Consider the following 26,368-nt stretch of genomic DNA (forward strand, 5'->3'; position numbering starts at 1 on the left):
TCACAATAGAAACCAGTAGATCCAGGAGGAACAAATTCTCGGTGAACAGTGTCCAGAACCAGTCTTGTGTTGGAAAAAGGCCAAACTTAAAAAATATCATGAAGAAAAAAATCTCTCTTGAAGTGTACATCATCATTTCATATGCTCTTGCGAATCCAACAAGATGTCCTCTTGCATGCTGATATTCTGCGACTGAACAAAAGGATCTCTCAAACATGGGTTCTGTCGAAAATAATGCTTCAAAGAAATGACTAAAAATGGAGTTTATATTGAGGTTGGTATTTCAATACAAAATAACAATGGAGTGGACAGACACCACTCTTGTGTTAAAACAGCAAGTTTACAACTCAGATCAGGGGGAAGTAAAGGAAGACAGGCGAGATGGACCTCTCAACAGACATGTTCTGCACCTCTCCTTCCTGCCCCTGCTATGATCTAGAGGGGTTTGGAATACGTATCACAACGCTACGAAGTTGGAGCTATCTTCATCACCAGGTGGAAGAAAAGGGAGAAGATTGGAAAGAAGTGGTCTAAACTTTGGGGCTGTTAAAAGTAGGATTGAGAACTAGGGATCGGAAATAGTAACCGAACAGATCAGAAAGAAATATCTTTCTCTAAAGTAACACAGTAAAACCCTGATTCTGTGTAAACTCGAATTTACTTAAGCCCACATGTAATGTAAGAAATTCCGAACTCCTAAAACGATTGCATAAGAGCAACATACTTTTACGCACAATTTAATGTAATTCATTTTAGAATAAAACCCGCATTTAGAGTAAAAAAAAAATCAGGAATTCCCGATTTTTATCCCTCATTTTAAGGTTTTCAAAGTGTAAGAAATTCTTGAAGCTTCTTGTGATTTGGTACCAGTGTGGGCATATGCAAGCAGAGCCCAAGTAAGGTTTGAATTTGAAGGCTGCTGACCTTTGGCCTTTCTGTTATGCACCTGGTATTGGTAACTATTGTCTCTGCCTGTTTTCCCAAGACTATGCTTCATAAGGCTGGCTTTAGTAAAGAAATAAATGAAGAGGAAGACTGTGAAGGACTTGACTCCCACATACGTCTAGTAATGTGTCCATTACATTTGATGAGTTTGTGGCTTGTGATGATAATGTAGTTACAACAGGTATCTGTGGTGTTCAAGAAAGCTTTGATGACCGAAGTGGGCTGAATGGTGTTGATGATGAATAGGACTAGGATTTTGATGAAATTGCATCTTTTTTGTAGTAAACCAGAAACATTGCTGCTTTAGTATTTATATGTTATCTGATAAACGGAGTGTTATGAGATGTATTTGTTACGGCATTTTTTTGCATTTTTTTGCCTGTTTCAACCCATAAGAGCATCTTTTGTTTTATTCAGTCATTTTTTGGCATCTTCATTTAATGTTGGCCATAAATCCCCATTATTAATGTAAAATAATGTTTATTTTCGTTGATATTTTCTTTACATATTTTTGTCTATTAATACCCATTATTTTGTATAATATTTTAATCGTTTTTCTACACAAATATTGCCATTTTAACGTAGTACACCCCATGTAATGAATCAGTCCAATCACCCCTTCAATATAGACTCCTCTATACCTGCTAGTTCCGGATAAGAGTGGCCTTGTGGTAGACTACATGGAAACTAAAAGAAAAGTAAATCCATGGTGCTACAGCCAAGACCAATCAGCCGAATGCTGACCTCACGTCCACATGCCGAAGCAGAGGTAAACAATCATACATGGAAACTACATCAGGTAAAATAACTAATTAAAGTGTACTACTTAGAAAAAATTATGTAAAATTTAATTTAAATATTAATTAATATTAATAAATATTAATTAAATATTTAATCTAAATATTAAGCAGTACAAACCTTTTTTCCTACTAAGCCAATTATGTAAGATCAATTTTTAGGGCATTTTTTTTAAAGATTTTTAGGTCATAAATGCATTGTTTTTAGGACATTTTTTCATGATTTATAGGTCATCAAAATCCTAGCCCTAATGATGAAGAAGAAGAGGATGCAGAAATAAAACTCACTGCAGCATTCAGTGAAGCTGTTGCTAGTATTGACATTGTCAGAAATTAAGTAAAATCATTTGAAGTGAACAATTGTGTTGGGTAAACCAGTTGGAAAGAGTCATTGTGAACGTGAAGCACAGTGTGCTAAAAAGCAAACAACACTTCTGGACTATTTAAAAAATTGAGGTATGTTAAGCATCTTTTGTTGGTAAATATCCAGGTTACCTAGGTGAGTACATTTTCGGGCCTGTATATTACAATATTTTTCCACATATTAACTGCTCATGTTATACAGTGAGATTTCTAGAAAGTCTCTGTATTTTACCAACTGAAAATAATGAAACTCAGTTTAGTGTAAACCTCCATTTAAGGTGTTCATTTACTCTTAATTTTTAACTTTCCTTCAAACCTTTGATTTTTTATTTTTATTTTTGTCATCTGAAAACTTGAACTTTATTGTAATCAAAAATATATCAGTTTTGTTTCTATGTGCTTAATTATCTGAGTGTTTATTGACCAGAAACACTTTTTTCAAACCGGAAGTGCAGTTTTGCAAGTGTCAATCCGTCACATTCTGTCAATTTTATATATTTTTTGTGTAATAATTTGAATTTGGCGGTAGAGTTTGACTGTACTATTTTTCATAGTCAGGAAGCTGTGTGTTTGGTTTTACAATTTTTCATACTCTCAGCATGCAGATGATTTTTCTCCATCTTCAGTTTTACAGCATTTTACAACACTAATGTTAACACAAAGTGCACTTCGAATTGAGATATTTTCATCATTCTTGCACCAAAATGAAGCTGATGAATGTAGTTCAGTGCCAAACTACAAACAGTGTCCTAATGCTTAAGAAAGTTAATTTAAAACTCCAAGATCTCAAATTTTTATTTTTATGTTTGAAATTTAAAAAAATAATTGACATTTTTCTTAATAGAATAAAATTGGGAAAAAATGTTTTCACAGCTTATTGTGTATTCTTTTAGGAGTGAGAGAGTGAAACATATTTGTTCTAACATAAAAACTGTGGGCGAAGAATTAAAACAAATTTCAGTTTTCGCTCTAAAAATTGCGACCGCCGCCCCCCCACCCAAAAATATTTGAGGGGTTTATTTTCTGTAAAAATCCTTAATTTTGTGTCAAGTAATCAGGGAGAAGAGAGATTAAAAAAAATCGGATTAAAATTGCAAATTTTTCTCCAAAGGGTAGATAACCTTCAGGTTAAAAAAAAAAAGGTTAAACAGGGGTTTTACTGTAGTATTAAAAAAACCAGGAAAAAACTGATTTGCGAAGCAAAATCCACTTCAAACACAGCTCCATACACGTTACATGGTTCCTCAGATGAGACAGACATGTGTCTTCATGTGAAGAGTATGGTTCCAGCCAGACTCAAGAAGAATGCGACTCTGTAGTAATATATTGCTTTAGGTTGTGTGTTTATCTTTTATCTGCTAAGAAGTGACATTCCCTGCCAGCAGTCCAGAAACAAAGAGCACCAAAGTTGTTAAAATTTTATGTTGGATACTTAATACCATTGTATGCATTTAGCCAATAGAACAACAATCCACTTATACAGTCAACTCTCGATTATAAACATACAGATTACAGTAGAACTTGGTTATAACGACATCCAAGGGACCTTAAAAATTATGTTGTTATAAATGAGTGTCGTAGTAACCGAGATTCATATTATCAGTCTAACACGGTGGAAAATGAAAAATTACAAATTTAAATAGGCTTATTTCAGATTTATGTATTCACTTTTAAGCCTACCATGGACTTAATAAAATACACGTACAATTATAAATACAGTATTCTGTATTAAAATAGTTTGTTCAGTACTCACTAAACTTTTTTTTACTTAGGAGAGAAGTAATCAGTCATTTTACTCTGTTGTCTCCTACTTGCCCAACACACACTTTCTAAATTACGTTCTACGAGTATGTTCATCATTTCAGTTACAATTTCACTGCTCCCTCCTCTAGCTTCGATCCATTCTGTTCAAATGCAGCAACAATTTTATCCTTGCTCTTCCAAATCATTTGGACTGTGGAATTAATTAGGCCAAACTCACGATAGACGTAAGCTTTTTTAATTTCATTCTCAATTTGATGAATTACTTCAACTTTTTCTTCCAATGTTAAAACTTTTCTTTTAGTGCCATACTGCGTTAAAATGCGTGCACTTAGTGAAAACTTCCTGTCGAAACTGACCGCACACAGATACCGTTAACACCACATGAATTTGGACAGATTACAATGGGATGGGGAACCTGCTTGTCTTCCAGAAATGTGTGACAGAAGGAGAGAGTAATAAACAAAATATTTCTTCAAATACTTTGGTTCTTAGAAAATCGTATTCTAAACTGAGGTTGAAAATGACATATGCGAGATAGACGCATATGCATTTGTCGTATTAAGCAACGTAGAAAAGCATATGTCTTATGGGGAATTAGTTGAAACCACAGAATATTTGACGTTATAGACGAGGTGTTGCACAAAACGAGGTCGCTATAACCAAGTTCTACTGTATGTGTTTTGCGGGTTATTCACAAGTCTTTAAAGACTTTTATTTGTATTAATAACTTCCAGTACTTTTCCGCAATGTTTTTACGTCTTGCTATGATTTTCAGCAGCCTGTAAATGGCTGTTCTGCACCGCTATGTGCGAAAGGAATGTTCTTCTGCACTTGAATGGACAGACAATTTGTTAAGACTATTTGGAGCAGCAAGATAATTCTCTGTTGTCGGACAAGTTGCTACTCCAAAAATTGAGAAGCATGGTTCAGAAACAAGAATCTGACTTCTTTAAAACAGAAAAAAAATAATTGTATTTCCATTAAATTTGAATAATTATTTCGTGTGTAAATAACATTCCTACTGGACTTACAATAAACAACACACTGTATCTAGTTAAGTGTACTAGTAGTGTTTCAGGATCACAATATTAGATTTAGAAATCTTCTCACTATTCGTGAGCTGCCACAAGAGACAAAGAGTACTTAACCATATAAATGTTTACAAGTTCAGTGAACCATTAATTTTGTTTTGACAATGAAACTCCTACAAGTACATAGCTGCAAATACATTTTGTGATCGGTGGAAATATACCTAGTTTTAGAGAGGCAAGTGTCACAAAAAGTAAAGAATGCTAATGAACTTGATTTCATTTCGAATATAGGTGATGCTTCAGGAGAGCAATTGATCCTTTCAATGCAGCTAAGGTTACAATCGGAATAATAGATGTAGGAGGTAATATGGAATGATAGGATTGTAGATATTCTTTTTTTCCTTATCCACTTCTGCTGGCTGTTCCTCATTCGTTTCGAAACGCACAGTGGGATCAATTATGAATCCAGATCTTGTAGATTCCTTGAAAGCTATTATATCTATGCGCCGTATACTGCCAGTGATGGAGAGACCATGTACTTCTTCAAAGGTGTTGTAATCGGCATCTTTAAGTGTAGTGGCTAGTTTAGTGCAATATGAATAACTATTTCATCATTGTGTAACATTAGAGACAGACATCCAGTATAATTTGATGAGTGAAAGAGTAGGCCTCATTACAGTATGTAAAGTATAGTAGAAACTGATTTATAAGGTTTTTTAATCGAAAAATGTGCATTAAACACGATTTTGAATTATCCATGATAGCACTCCCTTCCTATAATACGGATAATCGAGAGCTGACTGTATCTTCTACAGTTTAGGATCGATATTTTATGTTGAAATAACACAAGGATCAACCATTCCCAATTTCAAACAACTTTTAGTATTGGAAACCACTAGTTTGACTGAAATGCTGTACAGTTTCATTCAAACAGTGTGTTACACTACCAGTATCAGAGTCCGTAGTTCACTTGTCAATCTGATCTTTGGAATCTAGTATTTGAAGTGAATTGCAATATGTGGGAAGGTTCTAGAAAAAGAACTACTTCTTCCATCCCAATCACAACAAAATGGAGAAATTACAGACAAATGAACTTAAAATGAAAGAGAGTTTCAAGATAAATGCAAAAGGGAAAGAACTACGAATTGAAAGAAAAGTGGAAAGGTGCATGACTGTTGGATAAAATATGTAAAAGACATTATTTCTAAGTGAAAGTGGATGTAATAAATCGCAGGAGCTGGAGAATGGTAAAGGTCAATTAACACTCTAAAGCGCCAACTAGTGGACTGAAAGAATTAATATAATATAATATAATATTTGTTTATTCAGTCTACATGACATATCAAATATAAAAAGTTAATGACACTTATCTATGTAAGCAATCATTGTGTTCTATACAAATATAAATTGAACAGCGAACGTTTTCGCCCTTCGGGACTGAACTGAAGTCGGTGAAATCAGCGTAACTAGTCAACCACATGTCGTCATAAACCCATTCTTAAATCGTCTCAATGAAATCTCAACAGATAACTTGTGCAGTATACACGACTCTAAATACTGATTTCACCATACCAAGTTTGAACCATTGAGACAAGATTAGCAGAAAACATCTAATTACCAATTATGAAGTTTAAATGAGGAATAAACGTTTTATCGTGTTCACAGTCACAATTTTGACATAATACAGCAGTGCAGCCACAATTTTTACCTCAGTATTATGTATACATTTTATATCTGTACATTAATTTTAGATACAATTACCACAAGCCAGTTTTTAAATAGTTTATTTTATTATTAAATGGTTGTATTTCATCATTTCCATACTGAGACTAAATGTATAAGATATTATAAGTAAAGCCTGATGATGCCCGAAGGGCGAAAACGTTCGCTGTTCAATTTATATCTGTATAGAACACAATGATTGCTTACATAGATAAGTGTCATTAACTTTTTATATTTGATATGTCATGTAGACTGAATAAACAATATTATATTATATCATAACATTGACTATCTGAATATTACAATATGCTTTCTAAGTGAAAGAATTAACCGAAAGATTATTGGCTTACTCAACTACAGATAGATCCAACCTTCGATACGTTGTCATCTCTATATTCCACTAGCAAACATCTCTTCCTTCCCCATTTAAAATGTATGCTTATATGGCTGTCTTCTTCAAAATGGAATCAGCTGATATTTGGTAAAATTTCCTTTCGTGATTCATCAGAGATGTCACAAGTTGATTAGGTAAAATCCTTATATAAAATAGCATTCACTTTTATTACAATGCTTTAAAAAGCAGAGAGTTTGCATCTGAGGCTTCCTCGCTGGAAAGAGGACACCTACGTCTGCACATACACACTGCATCTGTCTTGTCTGTTTGAACCAACCTTAGTGCTATTCAAATGATTGTAATGTAAATGTGAGTAGCACAACATGCAGTAATGTTGTAACTATCTGGAATACAGATCAGTCCAGCTGCCAGAACACATCTTATGTACATGTTCGTCAGAATAAAAACATTTCAATAAAATCTGTACAATGCAACAAGATAAACATTTTGCTTTATATATACACGGAGCAATGAGCAACGGCCACGGGTCGCGGCCCTTAGTGTGTCTTCCTTTACTCGAACAGTATTGAGGTCACCAAAATAAAAGCTCTTCAAAACCTCAGTTTAGGCAAAGCACAATTTCAAAACAATCTCTTAATTGGACGTCTCAGAATAAAACATCAGACCCTTAATAATAACATAGTAAACTACGGAAGCCAGTGACTTGGCACAAGTTTGCAAAGAACACACTTAGAGCTATTCTCCGAACAACCTGGGAAGTAGCTGACAGCACGAGATTTCTAAGAACACCACAGCTGCACGTAACGGAGAAGTGTGACATACCAATAACATTTTAATGCGACTATTAACATTGGAATTTCAGGAAGAAAGATTGTATGTCTCCCAAAAGAGAGATGATTTAGCCCATAGCTTTGATAAGATTTTACGGCTCTAACAAAGGAAAATTCTTTGAGCCACACCTTCAATATTTATCACCAGACATACCATAATTAAGAAAATATCGGTACAGATTTTATACCAATGAATATTTAAAGAATATACATGAATCATGAAAATGCAGCAATTTCATTAAGTTTTATAATGTTTTGTTTGTTCACAAATTACAGTTTATTATTAAGTGCATTTTTATATTCCTTTGTTCGAAATAAATCTCGTCACTGGAACTCTCTGCCGCCTGAAGTCAAGGGCTGCCGAACATTGAAATCTTTCAAATCCAAATTAGAAAATTATCTTATGACGAGTTGCCAAACTAACTTACTATTATGACAAGTGTTGTATTGCATGTTTCCACGTATTCACATTTTTTTTTATGTTCTAGTGATATTTAACTTATTTTATATTTTTGTTTTCATATTTTCCGATAATGGTATATCTCTAATGTGATAAGTTGAGCTATATATAATCATAATTTTTCTTACTGTGTGTACTTAAAAATATTGTATTCATTGTATGCTTTGTACTGCACTATTTTATTACTATTATTATTATTATTATTATTATTACTACTATTCTTATTATTATTACTATTATTATTATTATTATTATTATTATTATTATTATCAATAATTGTCTTATTTTTTTATACTTTGTACGTCTCATTTATTTTGACCTGCTGTTAACATTTTATTATGCTTTTTTTCTTTCTTTCTATATGTTATATATTATGTCTGATTTCTCCTTACTTGTTGTTTACATTTTATTATTATCTTATTCAGTTTTGTATGTAAAATTGTAGTGTACTTTATAAATTTGTAGTGTTTTTGTAACGCAGTTTTTACTCCTGGTTGAGTGTTAGAGAAGGCTGTATGGCCTTAACTCTGCCAAGTTAAATAAATCATTATTATTATTATTATTATTATTATTATTAGTATTATTACTATTATTATAAATTTATCAAGCACCAGTATTGAACACAAGACAATTTAAATAACAAAAGTTTCGTAAGTGCACACGCTGGGTCCCTTAGAACCATTTTGAAATATTTTAAAAGTATTACATAATTATATTTCAGTTTCGTTCACTTCCTGGGTAATATAAAATCCCACAACTTTCGTAATTTCATAATACATACAAGTGAGTACTATCAGTGTTTTTTTACTAATATATCAATTTCAGAAATGAAATTATATTTAAACAAAGAACTAAAACATGAAATCTATAAATTATTGAACACCATTCAGACTGTTATCACATAAAATATATCTTATATGCCTATATTACAATCACTGCATAAGAATTTTTTAAACAAACACATTTCTTATACAGACAACATTAGTATCGTGATTTTCTGTCTTCACAATTTGCACAATGTCTTCTTTAGAAGTTTAAAACTCACTGTTAGTGCCTCAACATCCAGTCTACTTATCACACTATTATTTAATGGATGAGAGTTCTGATACAGTCAATTGTTCATCAGAAAGTCGAGTTTAGTGCTACAAGGGAGGCAACTGTAAAAATGTGAGGTTGGCTGCTTGCATTCCAATGCCATGCCACATTTTCCATTTTTCATTTGTGTACCTCAGTGGTGGGCATTCCTGCGGCATTGCAACAGTGATGTCAGACCTCAGCGAAGCATCAACCTTACCCCCTACCTTCCCCTTCCCCTTCCCCATCCCACGAAAATGTCGTGGTGGATTATACTGGACTGCTATACTTCGGAGCTTCATTAGTGATACAATGTCTTTTGCAGAAGCATCTGAATCAAGAGGATATCACACTTACAAGAAAGGCCGTTCTTTCATTTCTCGTGTTTAGGATCAGTTACAAATATTCAGGACGCTAACTTAAATAAGTACATCCTTAAAATAGATCACCTATTATACGAGTTCAAAGAACACAGATTCAGTGATTTTCAAAGGATGGAGAAAGATTAAATATTTTTGTCACTCCTTTTCATGTTGAAATAAATGCTATCTCAGAATTGCAGTTAGAGGTACTGGATTTGCAAAATGATAGTTTATTGAAAGCAGAATGTGAAGGTTTGCTGGGGATTAAAATTATTAAAAAGCTGTCCAATACTACATATCCACTGGTCAGACAGTTTGCTTAAGGGGATGCGCTACTGAAAAATAACCGTTTTTGAAGAAATGTCATGTTTTTTTTTATTTTACTCTTCATATGCTAAATTCCAATGCTCCATTACCACAACCTGTGTTTCAGCTTTAATATGCACTATAAAAAACATAGAAAACTCTTGTTTTAGATTCCAAAAAACAGTTTCCAAAATAAACGTGTTATTTTCAAATTTTATTTTTAAAAGAGTTATTTCTTGACTTAGATCATTGAAATTTTCTTGATTAATTCATAATCATGATCATAATATGCTGTTAAAGTTTCAATACATTATCTCTTAAAATGTAGAAATTAGAAAATTCAGTAGCGCATCCCCTTAAAAAATAACGAGTATGTATTCACCAACCTACCAATGCGAACAGCTGTTTTCTAAAATGAAATTTATGAAATCTAGCCACAGATCCCGCTTAAGTGATGCTCATCTCCTTGCACAACTGAAAACAGCATACACAGATGTAACTCCCAATTGCGAAGAAATTGCTGTGAAAAAGGATTAATTAAATATCACGTGAATGAACTCTTCTAATTATATATGGTAGGTATGAATCCAGACGCTTGAGATAGGCAGGGCATGTAGCACGTATGGGCGAATCCAGAAATGCATATAGAGTGTTAGTTGGGAGGCCGGCGGGAAAAAGACCTTTGGGGAGGCCGAGAAGTAGATGGGAAGATAATATTAAAATGAATTTGAGGGAGGTGGGATATGATGGTAGAGACTGGATTAATCTTGCTCAGGATAGGGATCAATGGCGGGCTTATGTGAGGGCGGCAATGAACCTCCGGGTTCCTTAAAAGCCAATAAGTAAGTAAGTAAGGAAGGTAGGAGTGTAGTGGCGCAACTGTCTGTAAATCCGTCACTGCACTGTAGAGTGCAACCCCTCCCACAGTATGTAGTTGCCATTTAAATCCTGTCTTGTGGGTTGCGTTCATTTTGCCCACCACTGGTGTTCCTAATACACATGTATCTGCATATATCGTCATGCCTATAGAAGACTGTAGTCGAGAAAGATCATGAATCGAATTATCACTCTTTTCAACCAGAGACCTCCCTAAATTTTCTTTCCCCTAAAAGTGTATCGTCCTGCTCCAGGTTTGAGCCTGTGATTTTGAGATCTGAATGCAGAATCCTTAAGTATTGCACACTTCTCCCTTACACACCTAGCTGTGATGTGGTGAAAGGACACTGGTCTAGAGAAGAGAGCTGCATACTGCATCAGGAAGTATGTATTCTTTGGCTCAGATGGAAGTGCTGCCAACATAATCTTCTCGCAGTTGGCAGCCATCCAATCCAAACAATACATAGCGCAATAGGACGGTTTCCTAACAGCTTGTAGTCTGCACCGGAAGGACAACAGAGCAGTTTCTGACTTACCATTCTCTACACTTGCTCACTCGCTATAACAAAACAACACGGACACGTTTCTACACATCGATAAGTTGAACACTTACTAGGCATTCATGCCATCCTAAATATATCTTCGGCAACAATAAAATATAGAATGTGTCAGCTAGGAATGACTAGTGAATAGAGAGAGACAGAGACAGAGAGAGAGAGCTATGAAGATTGCAAGCCTATGCAACTAGAGCTAGCACCAACCACCGAGAATGGAATGTAGCTGTTGTGAGCCTACTGCAACAACACTGAGAAACAAGAAGCTGCCCGGATTCATTTCACCAAATGCTTCATTATCGAGATGCTGGAACTTCTGTAGCCGGTTCCAAAATGATTCCTGCAATACAATTACAATTATTAAACAGTTTTCATTCCTTCAATTGCTCGATTTCTGACAACACAACAAGTAGAGTTGCCAGATTGTACATTCTTCCCGTATTATGTTTTTTTTACCTTGAAATACATCCCCACAATTTGAGGGTTATCTACTTTTTTCCCTGCATTGTGTCTGTTACGCCTATATGCAGAGAAAAGTAATTCCAGTATCCTTAAATATTTCAAAGTAATAGAATTTATAAAACAGTTATATTACCAGTTGTTCTGTATGGTTGTGAAACTTGGACTCTCACTTTGAGAGAGGAACATAGGTTAAGGGTGTTTGAGCATAAGATGCTTAGGAAAATATTTGGGGCTAAGAGGGATGAAGTTACAGGAGAATGGAGAAAGTTACACAACACAGAACTGCACGCATTGTATTCTTCACCTGACATAATTAGAAACATTAAATCCAGACATTTGAGATGAGCAGGGCATGTAGCACATATGGGCGAATCCAGAAATGCATATAGAGTGTTAGTTGGGAGGCCGGAGGGAAAAAGACCTTTAGGGAGGCCGAGACGTAGATGGGAAGATAATATTAGAATGGATTTGAGGGAGGTGGGATATGATGATAGAGAATGGATTAATCTTGCGGGCTTATGTGAGGGCGGCAATGAACCTCTGGGGTCCTTAAAAGCCAGTAAGTAAGTAATAGTAAACCTCAATGAAAACCTACAGCAAAGAACGTCAGACAGGTCTTTTTTGGAAGTGGGACTAAAGAAATTTTGAAAATCTTACAGCCAAATGTGCAGCAGAAAACAGAGGAGGACTTTCTACTATGTTATGAAAGTATTTTCAACTATGTATTTCGATAAGAACTTTGATTTTAGTTCATCATTATGAACAGGTTCGTTTTAGGTCAAAATGGCCTGTGACGGTGAACCTAGCGAAGATGGTCTTGGTCTTTCCACCGATGTTTTGGTCGTCCTTGATCTCGTCTTTAACTAAGTTCTTTCGAGTAATTGTAAGTCCCCTGGGTTGGTTACTGGTTTAGGTATGCAAACAAATACAGGCAGCTCAGTAGACTGTGCTTGGACAAAAAAAAAAAAATCAAATATTGTGGCTGAAGTTGCCGTAGGTTTCTTTTGTTTGCAGAATTAACTCTGATGAATTGCATAAAGAGTTTTGTGAATCAAAAGAACAATATTTACATGCAGTAGAACCCCGATTATCCGTCACCCTATTAACCGATCAGCGGATTATCCTTTCTCTCACTCTTTCTTTGTTTGCTGCGGAAAAAAGTATATAGTGCTATACCTTATATCAGTAGCCTACCTATTCTTTTTTACAGTCTATTATTATAAGTCTTTATCCTTACATATTACAAGTGTACTGCCAGCAATAGGAACAATTACCGCTAGGTCTACTTGAAGGTGTTTTTCCCAAATTGTAAAATAATCCCAAAAACTTCCGCAAAATTTAGAGCAAACCCGTGCAGCATTCAATCCTTGTTCCACTGTTCGAGTGCTCATACTTCAGGATTTCTATCCAAAATATGTTCCACGGGTGTCAAAAGTGTTTTACTAGGTATCAAAATAAAAATACAAATAAATAATTGATCAGTTTGCGAAACGAGAATTCGCGGCTCCTCTCGCATCAGAATACGAGACTGGCATTACAAATGTGCGCGATTTAATTAAAAACAAAAATGAAGTGTATAAAATCTTTAAATCTACAACAAGAAATCTCTACTAGGCCTATTCCTATCTTTCCACAAAGATTCAACGCAAGAAATTTACTTGACCCTTATAAAACCATTGTTGACAACCGGACTTAAATACCGGTAAACTTCTGATTCACTATCTAGCATGTTAAACACAAGACCACGGTGGAAATTATGCAACTGTGTTATGCACTTAATTTACGAAAATATTTTATGATATGGATTATCCGACTTTTTCGATTAACCGCCCAGTCCACCCCCTTGATTAACACGGATAATAGAGGTTCTACTGTAGTTACATGGAGAAGGAAATCAGTGTTGTTGAAAAATAGGTTGATATTTCTGAAGTGAATGTAAGAACAGTTTCAAATAATGCAAAGGTAAGGTTTATTGCTCAGTATGTCAGGCTATAATGCCTATGTTGAAAGAATGTTCTTTTTAACCTTTAGAAGCCGCACGAAAATTTATAACTCTTAAGCAGAAGTTCGTGTTGGATTCATTAACCAAGCGGTTTAAGACGCACGAGATATGTCCGGCCAGCATACCATGCCCAAGATCGCAGGTTCACGTCCCAGCCACTGCAGTCAATTGAGCCTGTGATAAAGGATGGGGAGGGCCCATGTAAAACAATCAGTGTAATGGTACAAATGAAAGTCGACAGGGTTTCAGTTGACTGCAGTTGAAATGATTTTGCTTCTTTTTTAAGAAAAAAAAAAAAAAAAAACATTACAAAAAAAAATGTAATTGTTTTAATCAAGGGCAATATCCTTAATGTTATATAAAATCAAAGAATATAAACGTATTTTATATACAATATACAATTTATAACTTATTATATCACGTCATGACCATAATACTAGCTATACCACTATAATGGTAGCTCGACTCTTGAAGGTTAATCAAGTTTAAGTGGTCTTATGTAAGAAATAAGTGTTCTGTGGACTTGATAAAAGTTGAACCACAAGTATTCCTCAACTTCAATCCGTAATGCAGGGAATTTATCTTGGAGAATAAAAATAATGCAAAATTACTTCGGCTGCCAAATCATCTGTTAAATACAAGTGCTATGCTTCATGTTTTCCTAGGTATGAACGGTTTTGTTACATTTATACTGCAAATATATATGTAGGCATAATATACAGGTTCTGTAAATGTACTTTTATAATGTTAAATGCCTAAAATAGAGTTAAAAATAATTACCTTATACCTCAAACAATCAATGCTACTAAATCCCTGGAAAGTACGCATATAACTTCCTTATTTTTTGTAAAAATCTCCCCCCCCCCCCCCAAAGCAAATCTGACAACCCTAACAACACGTAACAACAGTATGTCAGTAATACTAACCAGTGATTCAAGTAGTGGTAAAGTTGGTACAGCTTGTGCCTGGCTTCGAACCCTGGAGCCTTGGGGATCAGGTTGTGGTATGCCTGGTAAAACGTGCTGTTGAAGCCTCCAAACATTCCAGCAATAGCAAGTTCAAATTCGTGATGGCCATAAAACGAAGCTGGGTCGAAAACAACTGGAAAGAAAAAAATAAAATTTAGATCTACTGTCACAATGTAGGTAACTTGCTCTATAGCAAAATACGTGACAAACTTGGAAAAGAAGAATGTTGAATCAAGGCCAATTCTTCATATGTTAACAAGAAATTTAACCTAAAGTACAAAAAAAATCCGTCCAATTTAAATGGCAGAAAACTATGAATGAATTACATCATCTCACTACAGCTCCCCAAAATATTGTAAAAAATTGTAGAAAATCACAAAATTGTAAAACTGTAAAAACTGTAAAATACTGTAAAAATTGTAATTGTAATAATGTAAAATTTTTACTTGTTCCACATCATGTAAGATCTATGGAATATAATAAAGAGGAGAAGAAGAAGTGATGTGTTTTCTTATTATCCATTTCATACATTTCGCAACAATTAAGCTCTTTCTCATTTTATCAGGGATATTCATCATAATTTATTTTTATTGAATTTCCATTTGTAAGACACAAATAACGAGGTATAACATTTTTGTAATCCCATAAAGATAATATCTGACTTCAATTATAAACTGTGTAGTTCAACAAGATGGGTATACATTATTTTACACGATATTGTAATTATTATAGTTTGTGCAGTTTTCGTATATTACAATCACTTGCAACATTTTTTTCTATTCATAATTCAATTTTTATTTTCCATATTCAGTGAGCTTTCGCAGGAGAAACTTCACACTCTGTAACACACTGCATCCATCTGTAATCTGAATTAGATGATGACATCACCCTTAAAAGAACTTGACTTTGATTGTTTTTCCCGTTTACCTTCAAATGTATTAATTTTTTATTATTGATACATTTTTTGTTTGTTGCAGTTGTATCTGACTGCTATTAGTCTACATACGAAGGTTGTAAATAAAGTAGTGGCAACACAGACAGTACTGTTCTCCAACCAGGAGATCAACCGTGAAAGGAATGTGCTTACTATTGCGTCATCTATTGGAACGAAGTAGATAGATAATATTGCCGTTATAACGTCAGTTTAAAAACCATGCGCTCTCCTGCATATGTTATTTCCTGTATGAAGAGATTAAAAGACCAGGAGATTAACAGTGATCTAATTTTGTAACTAGGGTAGTATCAATATGTCTGTATCAATGTTATGGTTTGTGCTGTGAGAGCTAGCCAATAGAGATAAGAGGACCCACGTGTGTGACCTTATGACATCTTATGACATCAACATTCATTCACAGCATTACCCCGTTTTGTCTCATTCCCCAAAGACTTTCTCGTGGTTGGAGTACAGTATGAACATTTATTGAAAATACATTTACATCCCTTCAATATAATCACCAGCGTGTTCATGTATTTTTTGCCAAATCTGTGGTAACCGTTGAATGTTGTTAGCGAGGTTGTTTCTGTCGATCTCTCTGATGGACTGCCCTACTGCATGGACTGATGCAATATCTGGAAACCTCTTGCCTCTAAGTGGTTCTTTCAACTGTGGAAACAAGTCGTAGTCACAAGGACTCATGTCAGGGGAATACAGAGGATGTTCCAATACTTCCCAATCCCATCTCTGTACAAATTCAGCCACTGCTTCTGCGACATGACAACGAGCATTATCATGCAAGATGAAAGGTGGATTGTCTATCAGGAAATGTGTGCATTTACGCCACATAACTAGGTATAGGTTGTGTTCGAGAAAATGTTGGTTGTGCTCTGCATTGGCATTTTGGTCTTGAGGTACGGCATGGCTAACGATAACACCTTCACTATCGTATGTCACTATCAGGATGACTTTCACCATAGAGGGTTCATTTCGCACTTTTTTCGACGTGGTGATCCTTTGTGGTGCCATTCATTAGACCAGCGTTTCTCAAACTTTTTTGAAGTGGGGACCACTTTTTTCAGTCAGAACAGTTCCGCAGACCACCTTACTCTTGTTCCCTTTGAAAGCAAATTATTTAAAAATAGAATTAATTAATTATAATACTTTTGTAACTATATTTTTTGTAGCCAATCACAAGTAACTTATAACAAATACTGTGCATTGTTGATTCATCGCTTGCCTGTTAGCAGTTAGTTGTTTGAAATCCTTCTTATGTGGTACACGCTAGTAGTTGTCCATGTCTCTGTTAAATAGTGCCCATTATAAATGATGGAAAACTGGCTTCGATCCGGATCTTTGAAAAGAAAGGAACATGATGATACGCTTCATTTAGGCAGTGCTAATAGTTCAGAAGCTGTGTGTGAAGAAATATATTAATTACAGTGCCATTAAAGAAATATCTAGTCCTAGTGATAGCTATTCAAAGAAAAAATATTTTCGTAAATATGACAAGAGTTATTTGGAAATTGGATTTACTTGGTGTGGCAATGAGAGTGAACCAAAACCTCGGTGCATTGTTTGTTACGAAGTGCTTTAAACGAGTGTATGAAACCCGAGAAATTGAAATGGCACTTAGAGACGAAACACGCAAGTGTAAAAAGTAAACCTGTCGGATTTTAAAATAGGTGCAGTCTAAAATTTCTTATATCGTCATCTGGAAAAACAAATAAAATAATTAATGCAGAAACATGCGCGATTTTCAACAAGTAAGATGCAATTTGGCACATTCTATTATTGGTGCACGATGTACAGTACGTGACCATTTCAATGTGCAGACTGGGTGTCGGCAAAACTATTAAGAAAGTCATCAATACATGAAAAGGTTCGGTACTTTGGGCCTCTGTTATGAATTCGGGTGGTCCTTGGCTGGGTTGCAGGCTCGGTGCCAGATATGCAGGGAAAAGGTGGCGAGAAACACCACGTTCATAGTGCTTTAAATCCCTCTTTTGTTGCTGAGAGTAGAGTGGGAAGTGGGTAGACGGGTAGAGTAAGAAATTTCATAAAATATTAGTACTGGGAGAAAAAGTGAAAGGTGATTGCCATGTGTCATTTCCAAACTCTGAGATTTGCAGCTAAAGTGTGATATGCAATTCGTTTGAATTTTATTTTTTCTTCTGTCTTTTTTAAGGACCACAACAGCAGAACTCGAGGATCACAGGTGGTCCGCGGACCATAGTTTGAGAAACGCTGCATTGGACTGACGCTTTAATTCAGGGTCATATGCCCATGCCCACATCTAATCAATGGCAACAATACGTTGGAGGAATACATCTCCTTCATTGTGGTATCTCTGTTATGAGGAACCCAGCGTGCTGCAATTTTTCTCATGTGGAGGTTTTTCTTCAGGATGTACCACACAGTTTAATGACTGACTTCAACCTCTATGGATAATTCTCGTACAGTCCAGCGATGGTCAACAGCAAGGAGACCTCGCACTAACTGCACTTGTTCGTCACAAATGGACGGGCGACCTATGCGAGCCACATGTGTCGTCTCATTCCGACCCGTACGAAATGCAGAGATCAATCTTGCAACCATCCGATACGGTAGTGCCTCATTGCCACAATCTTCACTGGCGTGCATTTCTACCACGGGCTACCTCGAGTTTTATCCACGATCACTGCCCAAATTTAGTAAACATGCTTTAAAGCACTATTTTTATAGTGCTCTACATTTGAGTAGCTTAATATCAAAGGCGGACATCTGACCTCAAATCGAAATTTAGATAATGTGGATTCTTATACATTTTTTCATGCTCTTTTCAGTTATGGTGAACTATATGCAAACTCTAACACTACATTTATAAAAATAAATTGTGTTAAATATTACAAAGAACACTGTGAAACAAAAAGTGCCTCTAGATCAAAACTATGGAGACAACAGATGTCCGTCTTTGATATTAAACTACTCATTTAACCACGCACAATAACAACATCTGTTGTCATAGCAATCAGTTTTATCATTCAATACATCGACAATATCTCCAACTACAAACACCAGTTGTCTCGTATCGCATGCGAATACGCAAGAACCATTCCCGGTAGTGTTGCCACTACTTTATTTACAACCCATGTATATGAAAATTTGTTGCTGTTTTCTAATGCCAGGCATTTGACAATAAAGTCATTTGACCTCTTCCACTCCAATATTTTTCAAAAATATATATGAAAATCTGTGTTGTATTAAAACTGGTTACTGCTTTGGTATGAAGTTTAGATATATGAAATGTAAGGCAAACAGCAAAACCCGAGGCAAAGCTTTGCAGGTCCACTTTTAGGAATGGGTCCTGCTTTTTGTGTCTGAAAATCTGATCCCTAATTAGAACATGTTATTTACTAGTAATATTAACATTTTAAGTTAAACGTTTACAGCAAAGGCTATGTTTATTCTTTTGTAATACACAACACAACCCCGTCCTTGATGTGGGAGTAGTCTTACATCGTACATCACCACGCGCCACTATCCTTAGTCATTTGGTTTATTGCACAAACTTCGTACTCACTTAACTTCAAAGAGTAGTGGCTAAGATTCTGATCTCTAATAATAATGGATTACATAAGAAAATGATGTAAATTGTAAAGTATCTCACCGTTTTAGCTGCATTGTACTGTCATGTGAACGCACCCTGATTATTGTTTACTTTAAAATGCAGCAGACTTGTCAAATACATTTTCAGGTGCACAAGCACTTAACATTCACTCATCCTGGTACACGACATAACTCTTCACAGATACACATTATGCATAACGTGACCCACCGAAGTGGTGTGCAATTTGAAAATGGGACACAGTCCTGCCATCTATCTTCAGTATGCAGAACCCAAATCACGCAAAGTGAAGTGAGTAGGCATTAGACACACACACACTTTCAAGATAAAAGAGACTTTAAAGTACTTTAAGTGACTTGACAATAAAACTTGTAAAGTACAGGCAAAATTTGATCGTGTACAAGAAGCTGAATGACAATCTCCATTTGTGTACTATTTCTCTTATACTTGTAATTTTCAAATACTGCTGGACATCGTCACTGCTCTGATGTCTACAAAGCTACTACGAGCCAGTGGTGGTCTGAATACACTCCTTAACATTATTGTTTGAACAGATTCAATCATTGTATTCTGAAAATAATCTTCTCTCAAATAAGAGATTTCCTAATGTTTTGTTAATAATTATTGTCTGACATGTTTCCTATTCACGCCACCGCTATAACTGCTTACCTGGTCCAGTTGCAGACTCTGCCACATTCCCACCCCAGAGGTCGCCGTGTAGCAGAGCAGGCTCGATGGTTAGGTCCTTAAAGAAGTTGGGCACCTTGTGTTGCAGGCGTGACCACAGCTCCCGCACCTCCTTGTCACCATACTGCCCACAACAAGAAGACGACGAGCTTTAGACTATACTGCTTCAGACAGAAATTTTATTACTTAACAAAGCTATATCAACTGAGAGGTTATTTAGGCCTAATAATGAGACATGTAGGGTTGCCAGATTGTACGTTTTTCCTTATTTCTAATGTTTTATCAACAGTAATCTCACTAGAGGTTTTGATTTATCTAGAGAAAATCAAAACTCGAGTGGGATTTAATTGACTATTACACGATTAGAAGAAAGTATATAAAGATTAGAAGTAACAGAGTACTCCAATACAATAAAATATTAATTGGCTAATGAAAATACAACTGTCTTCAAATGTATCAACTATAGAACCTGACGATGTCATATCCAGGCCTTGTATACTGGTTTCTGACAAATAAGTATTATTATTATTATTATTATTATTATTATTGTACCATCTCAACATTACGCTAGATGGCAGTAGTGTTTTATGATTATGTTTTCTTGTTACGGTATCAGTTGTGCCAACTATGGAATCATCATTGAACTCTGTGGACTGTTACTGGTCAAGAAGGCATTGTTGATTCAGTTTCATTTTTATTAAAATGCAACATTCCACTTCAATTATCATCCCAGTAATCAACGTCACTTGACAGATGATTTTCTATAAATCTTAATATTAAACAATCTCTGATACGTGACTATCCATAATATCATATAGCAGAAGCTATAACATAACCTAACTAATATATTGTACACAAGTGTTAGAAAATTTTTAATTAACGACAATGACATAAAAAATAAACATGAATAATTTTAAAACGAATAATTATTGAATGTACAATTTTCAAATTTGAATGTGGTTGGTGGTTCAATTGATGTTATATTGGACGTGTGCGTAATAGAAGTGGAACTCTTTGATTTAGGCCTACATGGTGTATTCAACTTATTCAGGATTTCCGAATGGTGCTCTTCATTTATTTGTAAATCGGATTTCAGAAGATGCATAGGTATGATCAGTGATTTTTATTAATTCTTGTTCTTGAGTGCCAATGCGAGTCATATTTGAAACTGCTGTGCATCGACTGGAGTGATTTGTAATTTTATATATATTTTTTTTGACGTCCAGACTAGCGCAGTTTCAAATGTTGGCAAACAAAGAAACAAATGCTAGGGACGCGATAAAATTAAACAAATGCTAGGGACGCGATAAAATTGTGCGATAAGCAGCCATGATTGGTTGAAATACGTCCTTTCGTACCGTTTTATTGGTCAAAAGTAGTATGACGTAGTAAGAGTGTAATAGTCAATATAATTAAACAATCTCTGATACGTAACTGCCCATAATCTCATACAGCAAAAGCTGTAACATAACCTAAATAATATAAACAAGATAAATTACAGAAAAGTTTTAATTAATGATGATGAAATAAACATGGATCATTTTAAAAGGTACTATCAATCTTCTTAATGTATCCAGCTGTTTGCTGACAACATAAAGTCCACTATAGTCCACTGTAGTCTATTCAGTTGTTGTTTTTCACGAGAAATGAAGGGTATTTTGATCAGTGTTCATTATAGATGCCTGTTGCTAGTAGCCAGAGTTGGGGTGTAGTCAATATATACTGCAGGGCTGTGTCTTCTGCAACTGGTACTGATGATTTTAATTTACTTCTTTTGTGGTTTATGGTTGGACAGTATAGAAGAATGTGTTCGAGATCTTCATCATGATTATTACACCACAGACAAGTAGGATTATCAGAAATGTGAAATCGGTGTAGGTACAATTGAGTGACAATGTGACCTGTTCTGGCTCTTGTTAAAAATGTTTGAATATGTCTGGGCAAGTTTTTGTACATTTTCAGGTCATAGTCATAGTCCCTTAATCGGATCTCCGGGTAGGGATTGCCCTGAGAGATGCCAAGAATCGTACTAAAGTACTTATTTGGAACATTTTAAAAGGTACAATTATTGAAAATACATGTTGGCAAATAAAGAAACAAATGCTAGGGAGGTGATAAAAATTATAGGATAAGCAGCCATGACTGGTTGAAACACAATGTTCTGTACGATTTTATTGGTCAAAAGTAGTATGACATAGCAAAAGTGTAATAGTCAACAAAAAATCCTTTCAAAATGTCGCAAAATTCAAATGTTGGAAGGATTCAAAAGTGGAAACGAGCACAATACGAATCAAACAAGTCCAAAACCACTGCTGCAGAGTAAACCAGGTGGCAGCACATGTAAGCTCAGTGGACTGTGTGGCTGCAGAATGGTGAGATGCATCGCCGCAGCCATCTACAACGGCTCAAACAGTGAATCCGAGTACTGTACAACACCAATCGGGGCAAAATGGCCATCAGGTACCAGTGTTGCCAATGGAAACTAAACAGTCCATGAATGTTTTTTTTCGCCAAATTTGTCCAGAACTGCCCTTGCTGAAAAAAACAGTTCTACGTTCATGAACTCCCCAGTTCACTATTACTGTTTTTTTTTTCTCTTTCTTACAATGGAATTCTACATTTGCACTTGTCACTGTAATTGATGTATGCATAATTTGGATGCTTAACAGTCCATCACTTGGAGCAACAGTTAGTATGCCTGACCATCAAATGAGCAGGCTCGAGTTCAAATCTTGCGTGGGACAAGTTACCTGGTTGAGGTTTTTTCCGGGGGTTTTTTAAGAGCAAATGCTGGGTAACGTTCAGAGCTGGGCCCTGGACTCATTTTCCTGGCATTATCACCTCCATCTCATTCAGACACTAGATAACCATAGCAGCTGGTAAAGCATCGTAAAATATACAATCAAAAAAACACAGAGGCCAAACACAGTTATTTCATTCTTTTCCTAGTACAGTATTTTACTGCAAAATGGATGTAAGAAATATGAAATTAATAAAAGAAATAAAGTTAATTGACTATAGTAAATCTATTTATTGATCACAAAGTAAAATTACTGTCTTGTTTGACATTATTTCGATGCTCTCATTCTCCTGGAACTATCCTATTCATAGTCCTATCCATTTCTAGATTTTCAGGTATCTCAAAATCTGTGCTTCAGTGGCTGGCCATGATAATATCTTTGAAAAATATTGGAGTGCAAGAGGTCAAATGACTTTATTGTCAAACGCCTGGCATTAGAAAACAACAACAACAGATTTTCAGGTATTAAACTGCATCTTTTATCTGAAAGAATCATTCTGTAAGCTGAAAAAGATCTCCGGGAATATTTAATTTAGAAAATTTTTTCTCAAAATACACCAAATAGGTACTAATGAGTAAAGCAGGCATTTTTAGGCACAGTTAAACTCTGCCAGGTAGTATAACATCTCATTAAACTTGTACCTACATCACTGGTTTTTATTTATTCCTTCAGGAAATAATAGGCATAAAACCTAAAATCCGAGATCTACTAATAACACAAATACTTCTCTGAACATAGCAAACCCGTGATTTTTTGGTGGTTGGAAGTTCTATTGTTATGTTATTCCCTTGCATGAAAAAGAAATGTACTTAATAATGTACGCATATCCAAATATAAGGAGCCCTTTTCCATCCATATACTGTATCAGAGTTATAAATTTAACATTTCAAGTATGACAATTACATTAGGCTACTTGTCTATGCTATTTACATATTTACAAATACACTGATGTTTTACAAACACAGTTTCCTGTTAATGCATGTATAGAAACCGTAAAAATTTAATTAAAAAAGAAACTAAAGTACTTACATCTTTCTCTATTAACTTCAACTGGTGATCAAGTCTTTGCCTTGCATAGAAAGTCTGCAAATTAAAGAAAACCAATTATAAATTATGAAAATAACAAAGCATTCCAAAGTACAGGTTTCACTCTAAGTGCTGGATTAGATATCAGATAAAAACAACATTATCTACAAGATCTTCCACGGTATACAGTTGACTAAGAGTTGGGAAGATCAACAGACAAGAAAAACAGGCAGAGAATTTGTATTGACTGAGAATGTGTTACTTTCCTACATGAAGATGTGAAACTAAGAAAGTGGTTCCTCATTTTGTTTATTTTATTACATTATATTATAATAGAAAATTGTTGAAGTTTAAAGATTTCTCTAGTTAATTCAGCAATAACAATCAGAAAGAATGAATGGCATTAAGTTCAGTCATCTTTACCACAATGAATGACATGTAAACAACTTTGATTACTTCAATCTGACATTCAGGGTTTCCTTTCTGTCTTATATTTACAGTAAACCCTCGTTAAGACGAACCTCAAGGGATCAAAAAATCACCTGTTCGTATTAACGAAGTTCGTCTTATCCGAATCCTGATCGATTTTTGTTACAATGAATCCACTAACACTCTTTCAGTTCAGAACACTTTCTCATGGTTTGTAGTTAGTAATAATGAATTTCGAATTATGCACTTGTGAAAATTTCTGATTACTGCATTAGAAGAATATATCATCAATATTTACCGTTTTCAGAAGTCTCTATATTTGGCCTCTTTCCATCTTTTCCTTGGTTGGTCCAAGTTCCTCTTCCAGATATAGGGGTTATCCAGTTTATAAAATCTATCTATCTATTACCACAATTAATTTAATTTAAATCACTTCAAACTCACTTACATCGCCCTCATATTGTTAAAACATTCCAGAACCTCAGATTCCACTTGTTCATGTTCTGCTGCACGAATTGGCTAATTTTTCCTGATGAAGAACCAAAAGCTGCAGCAGCGTCAATTTTATCTTTGTTTTTTATTTTGGTCGAAGGAGTAGATTTTGGAATTTGAAAATGTATTGCAATTCAAGTTTTTGTCATAGTACTCTGACACGCTTCATTCAAAATTTTAACTTCAGTTTTGATATCTACAGATTTTTTCCTTACTTCACTCAAGTTGTTGCTCTCATTGAGGTGTTAACCCGAACACTGGCCGTGAGAAACTAAAGTTAAATCACTGTAGCACTCAATGGCACCTCTCGAGATAGGACAGAAGAAGACTTTAAGCTAATGCTCTGGTTACCATGGAAAATAGAGCAGTACATATTATGCGGGTTCTAACCAATAACTTGAAGGACACTTAATGTCTTTACTATGAGAGCAAGAGAAGAGAATTCCCAAGCAATAAACTGTAAAGGATGTCTATAAAAGTTGTCTTCTGTTCATTTTAAGGGGAGAGGATGGTATTTTTTAAAACTTTTTTCCTATTTGGTGTAAAATATTAATTTTTTATATGTAGAGAGCTCATAGCTGTAGCAACTCAACCAAATATAAATATTTTGAAAAAAAATTATTTGGGGCCCAAATTTGAAAAAATATATATCCAATGCAGAATTGTACTAAAACCGATATATCTAAACCGTCTTTAAAGATAGATTCAAACAGTTTTTTACAATGTATTTGCAAAAGCATGTTCTACAAACTGTCTGTAACAGAATTTTGACATTGGTTCCTACGTTTGTAAAATAAACAACTAAAATTTAATAACACTTTTCTGATTTCCTTTCTTGCAAACAAAGGGACGTATTTTTAAAATGAAATCAATTAACAAAATTCTGTTACAGAGAAAAGTTTCCTAATAGTCTAAAGAATGTGTGTTCTAAATTTCATGCATGTATCTTTAATAGTTCAGAAATTATATCCATTTTTGTCTGGCAATGTAGCAAAAAATGAAGTTACTGGAAACCGATAAAAGCAGGCATGTGATTTAAAAATCCATAGTGCAGGAAGTTTAAAAATGACATCATCTGATAAGGGCACAAATACCCACAAAATGTTATGCAATGCATTTCACACATATCAAAGAGTATTTTAAAGAAAAAAAAAATTTGATGAATTTAAATACTATTATAGTCACAATCATGCCATGGTATGAAAGAAAAATTTCACAACCTCAAGCAGGAATCGAACCTGCGACTTCCTGTACTCCGGTCAGGCGCTCTACCACTGAGCTATCGAGTTTGTCTCACGCCAAAGGCTCGGAATTATCCTTTCATACTGGCGACTCTGTTATGATTTATGATTGTGACTATAAGAGTATTTAAATTCATTAATATGTCACATCAACGGACGTATATACATCATCCAACATCGTAAGATGAAGATTACATTTTTAAAAATTTTTCTGAAAATTTAATTTACCAGAAACAACAATAAAAGTGGGGAAGTGATTTAAAAATCCATAACGCAGGAA

General features: G+C 34.9%; 1 protein-coding gene across 1 annotated transcript in view; it reads right to left on the minus strand.

Annotated features, from left to right (window-relative positions):
- Window positions 1-10,710: 10,710 nt before the first annotated feature.
- Window positions 10,711-26,368, minus strand: part of LOC138715804 (ketosamine-3-kinase-like) — a 34,066-nt gene continuing 18,408 nt past the window's right edge. Inside the window, exons 4-7 of the mRNA XM_069848891.1 lie at window positions 23,930-23,983; window positions 20,082-20,223; window positions 14,830-15,004; window positions 10,711-11,779 (exon numbers count right to left, since the gene is read on the minus strand). Of these exons, the coding sequence (XP_069704992.1) occupies window positions 11,716-11,779; window positions 14,830-15,004; window positions 20,082-20,223; window positions 23,930-23,983 (435 nt within the window). The 3' untranslated portion in view covers window positions 10,711-11,715. The remainder of the gene's footprint in view (window positions 11,780-14,829; window positions 15,005-20,081; window positions 20,224-23,929; window positions 23,984-26,368) is intronic.

This window comes from Periplaneta americana, chromosome 15 (genome assembly GCF_040183065.1).
Source record: "Periplaneta americana isolate PAMFEO1 chromosome 15, P.americana_PAMFEO1_priV1, whole genome shotgun sequence".
NCBI lineage: Eukaryota > Metazoa > Arthropoda > Insecta > Blattodea > Blattidae > Periplaneta > Periplaneta americana.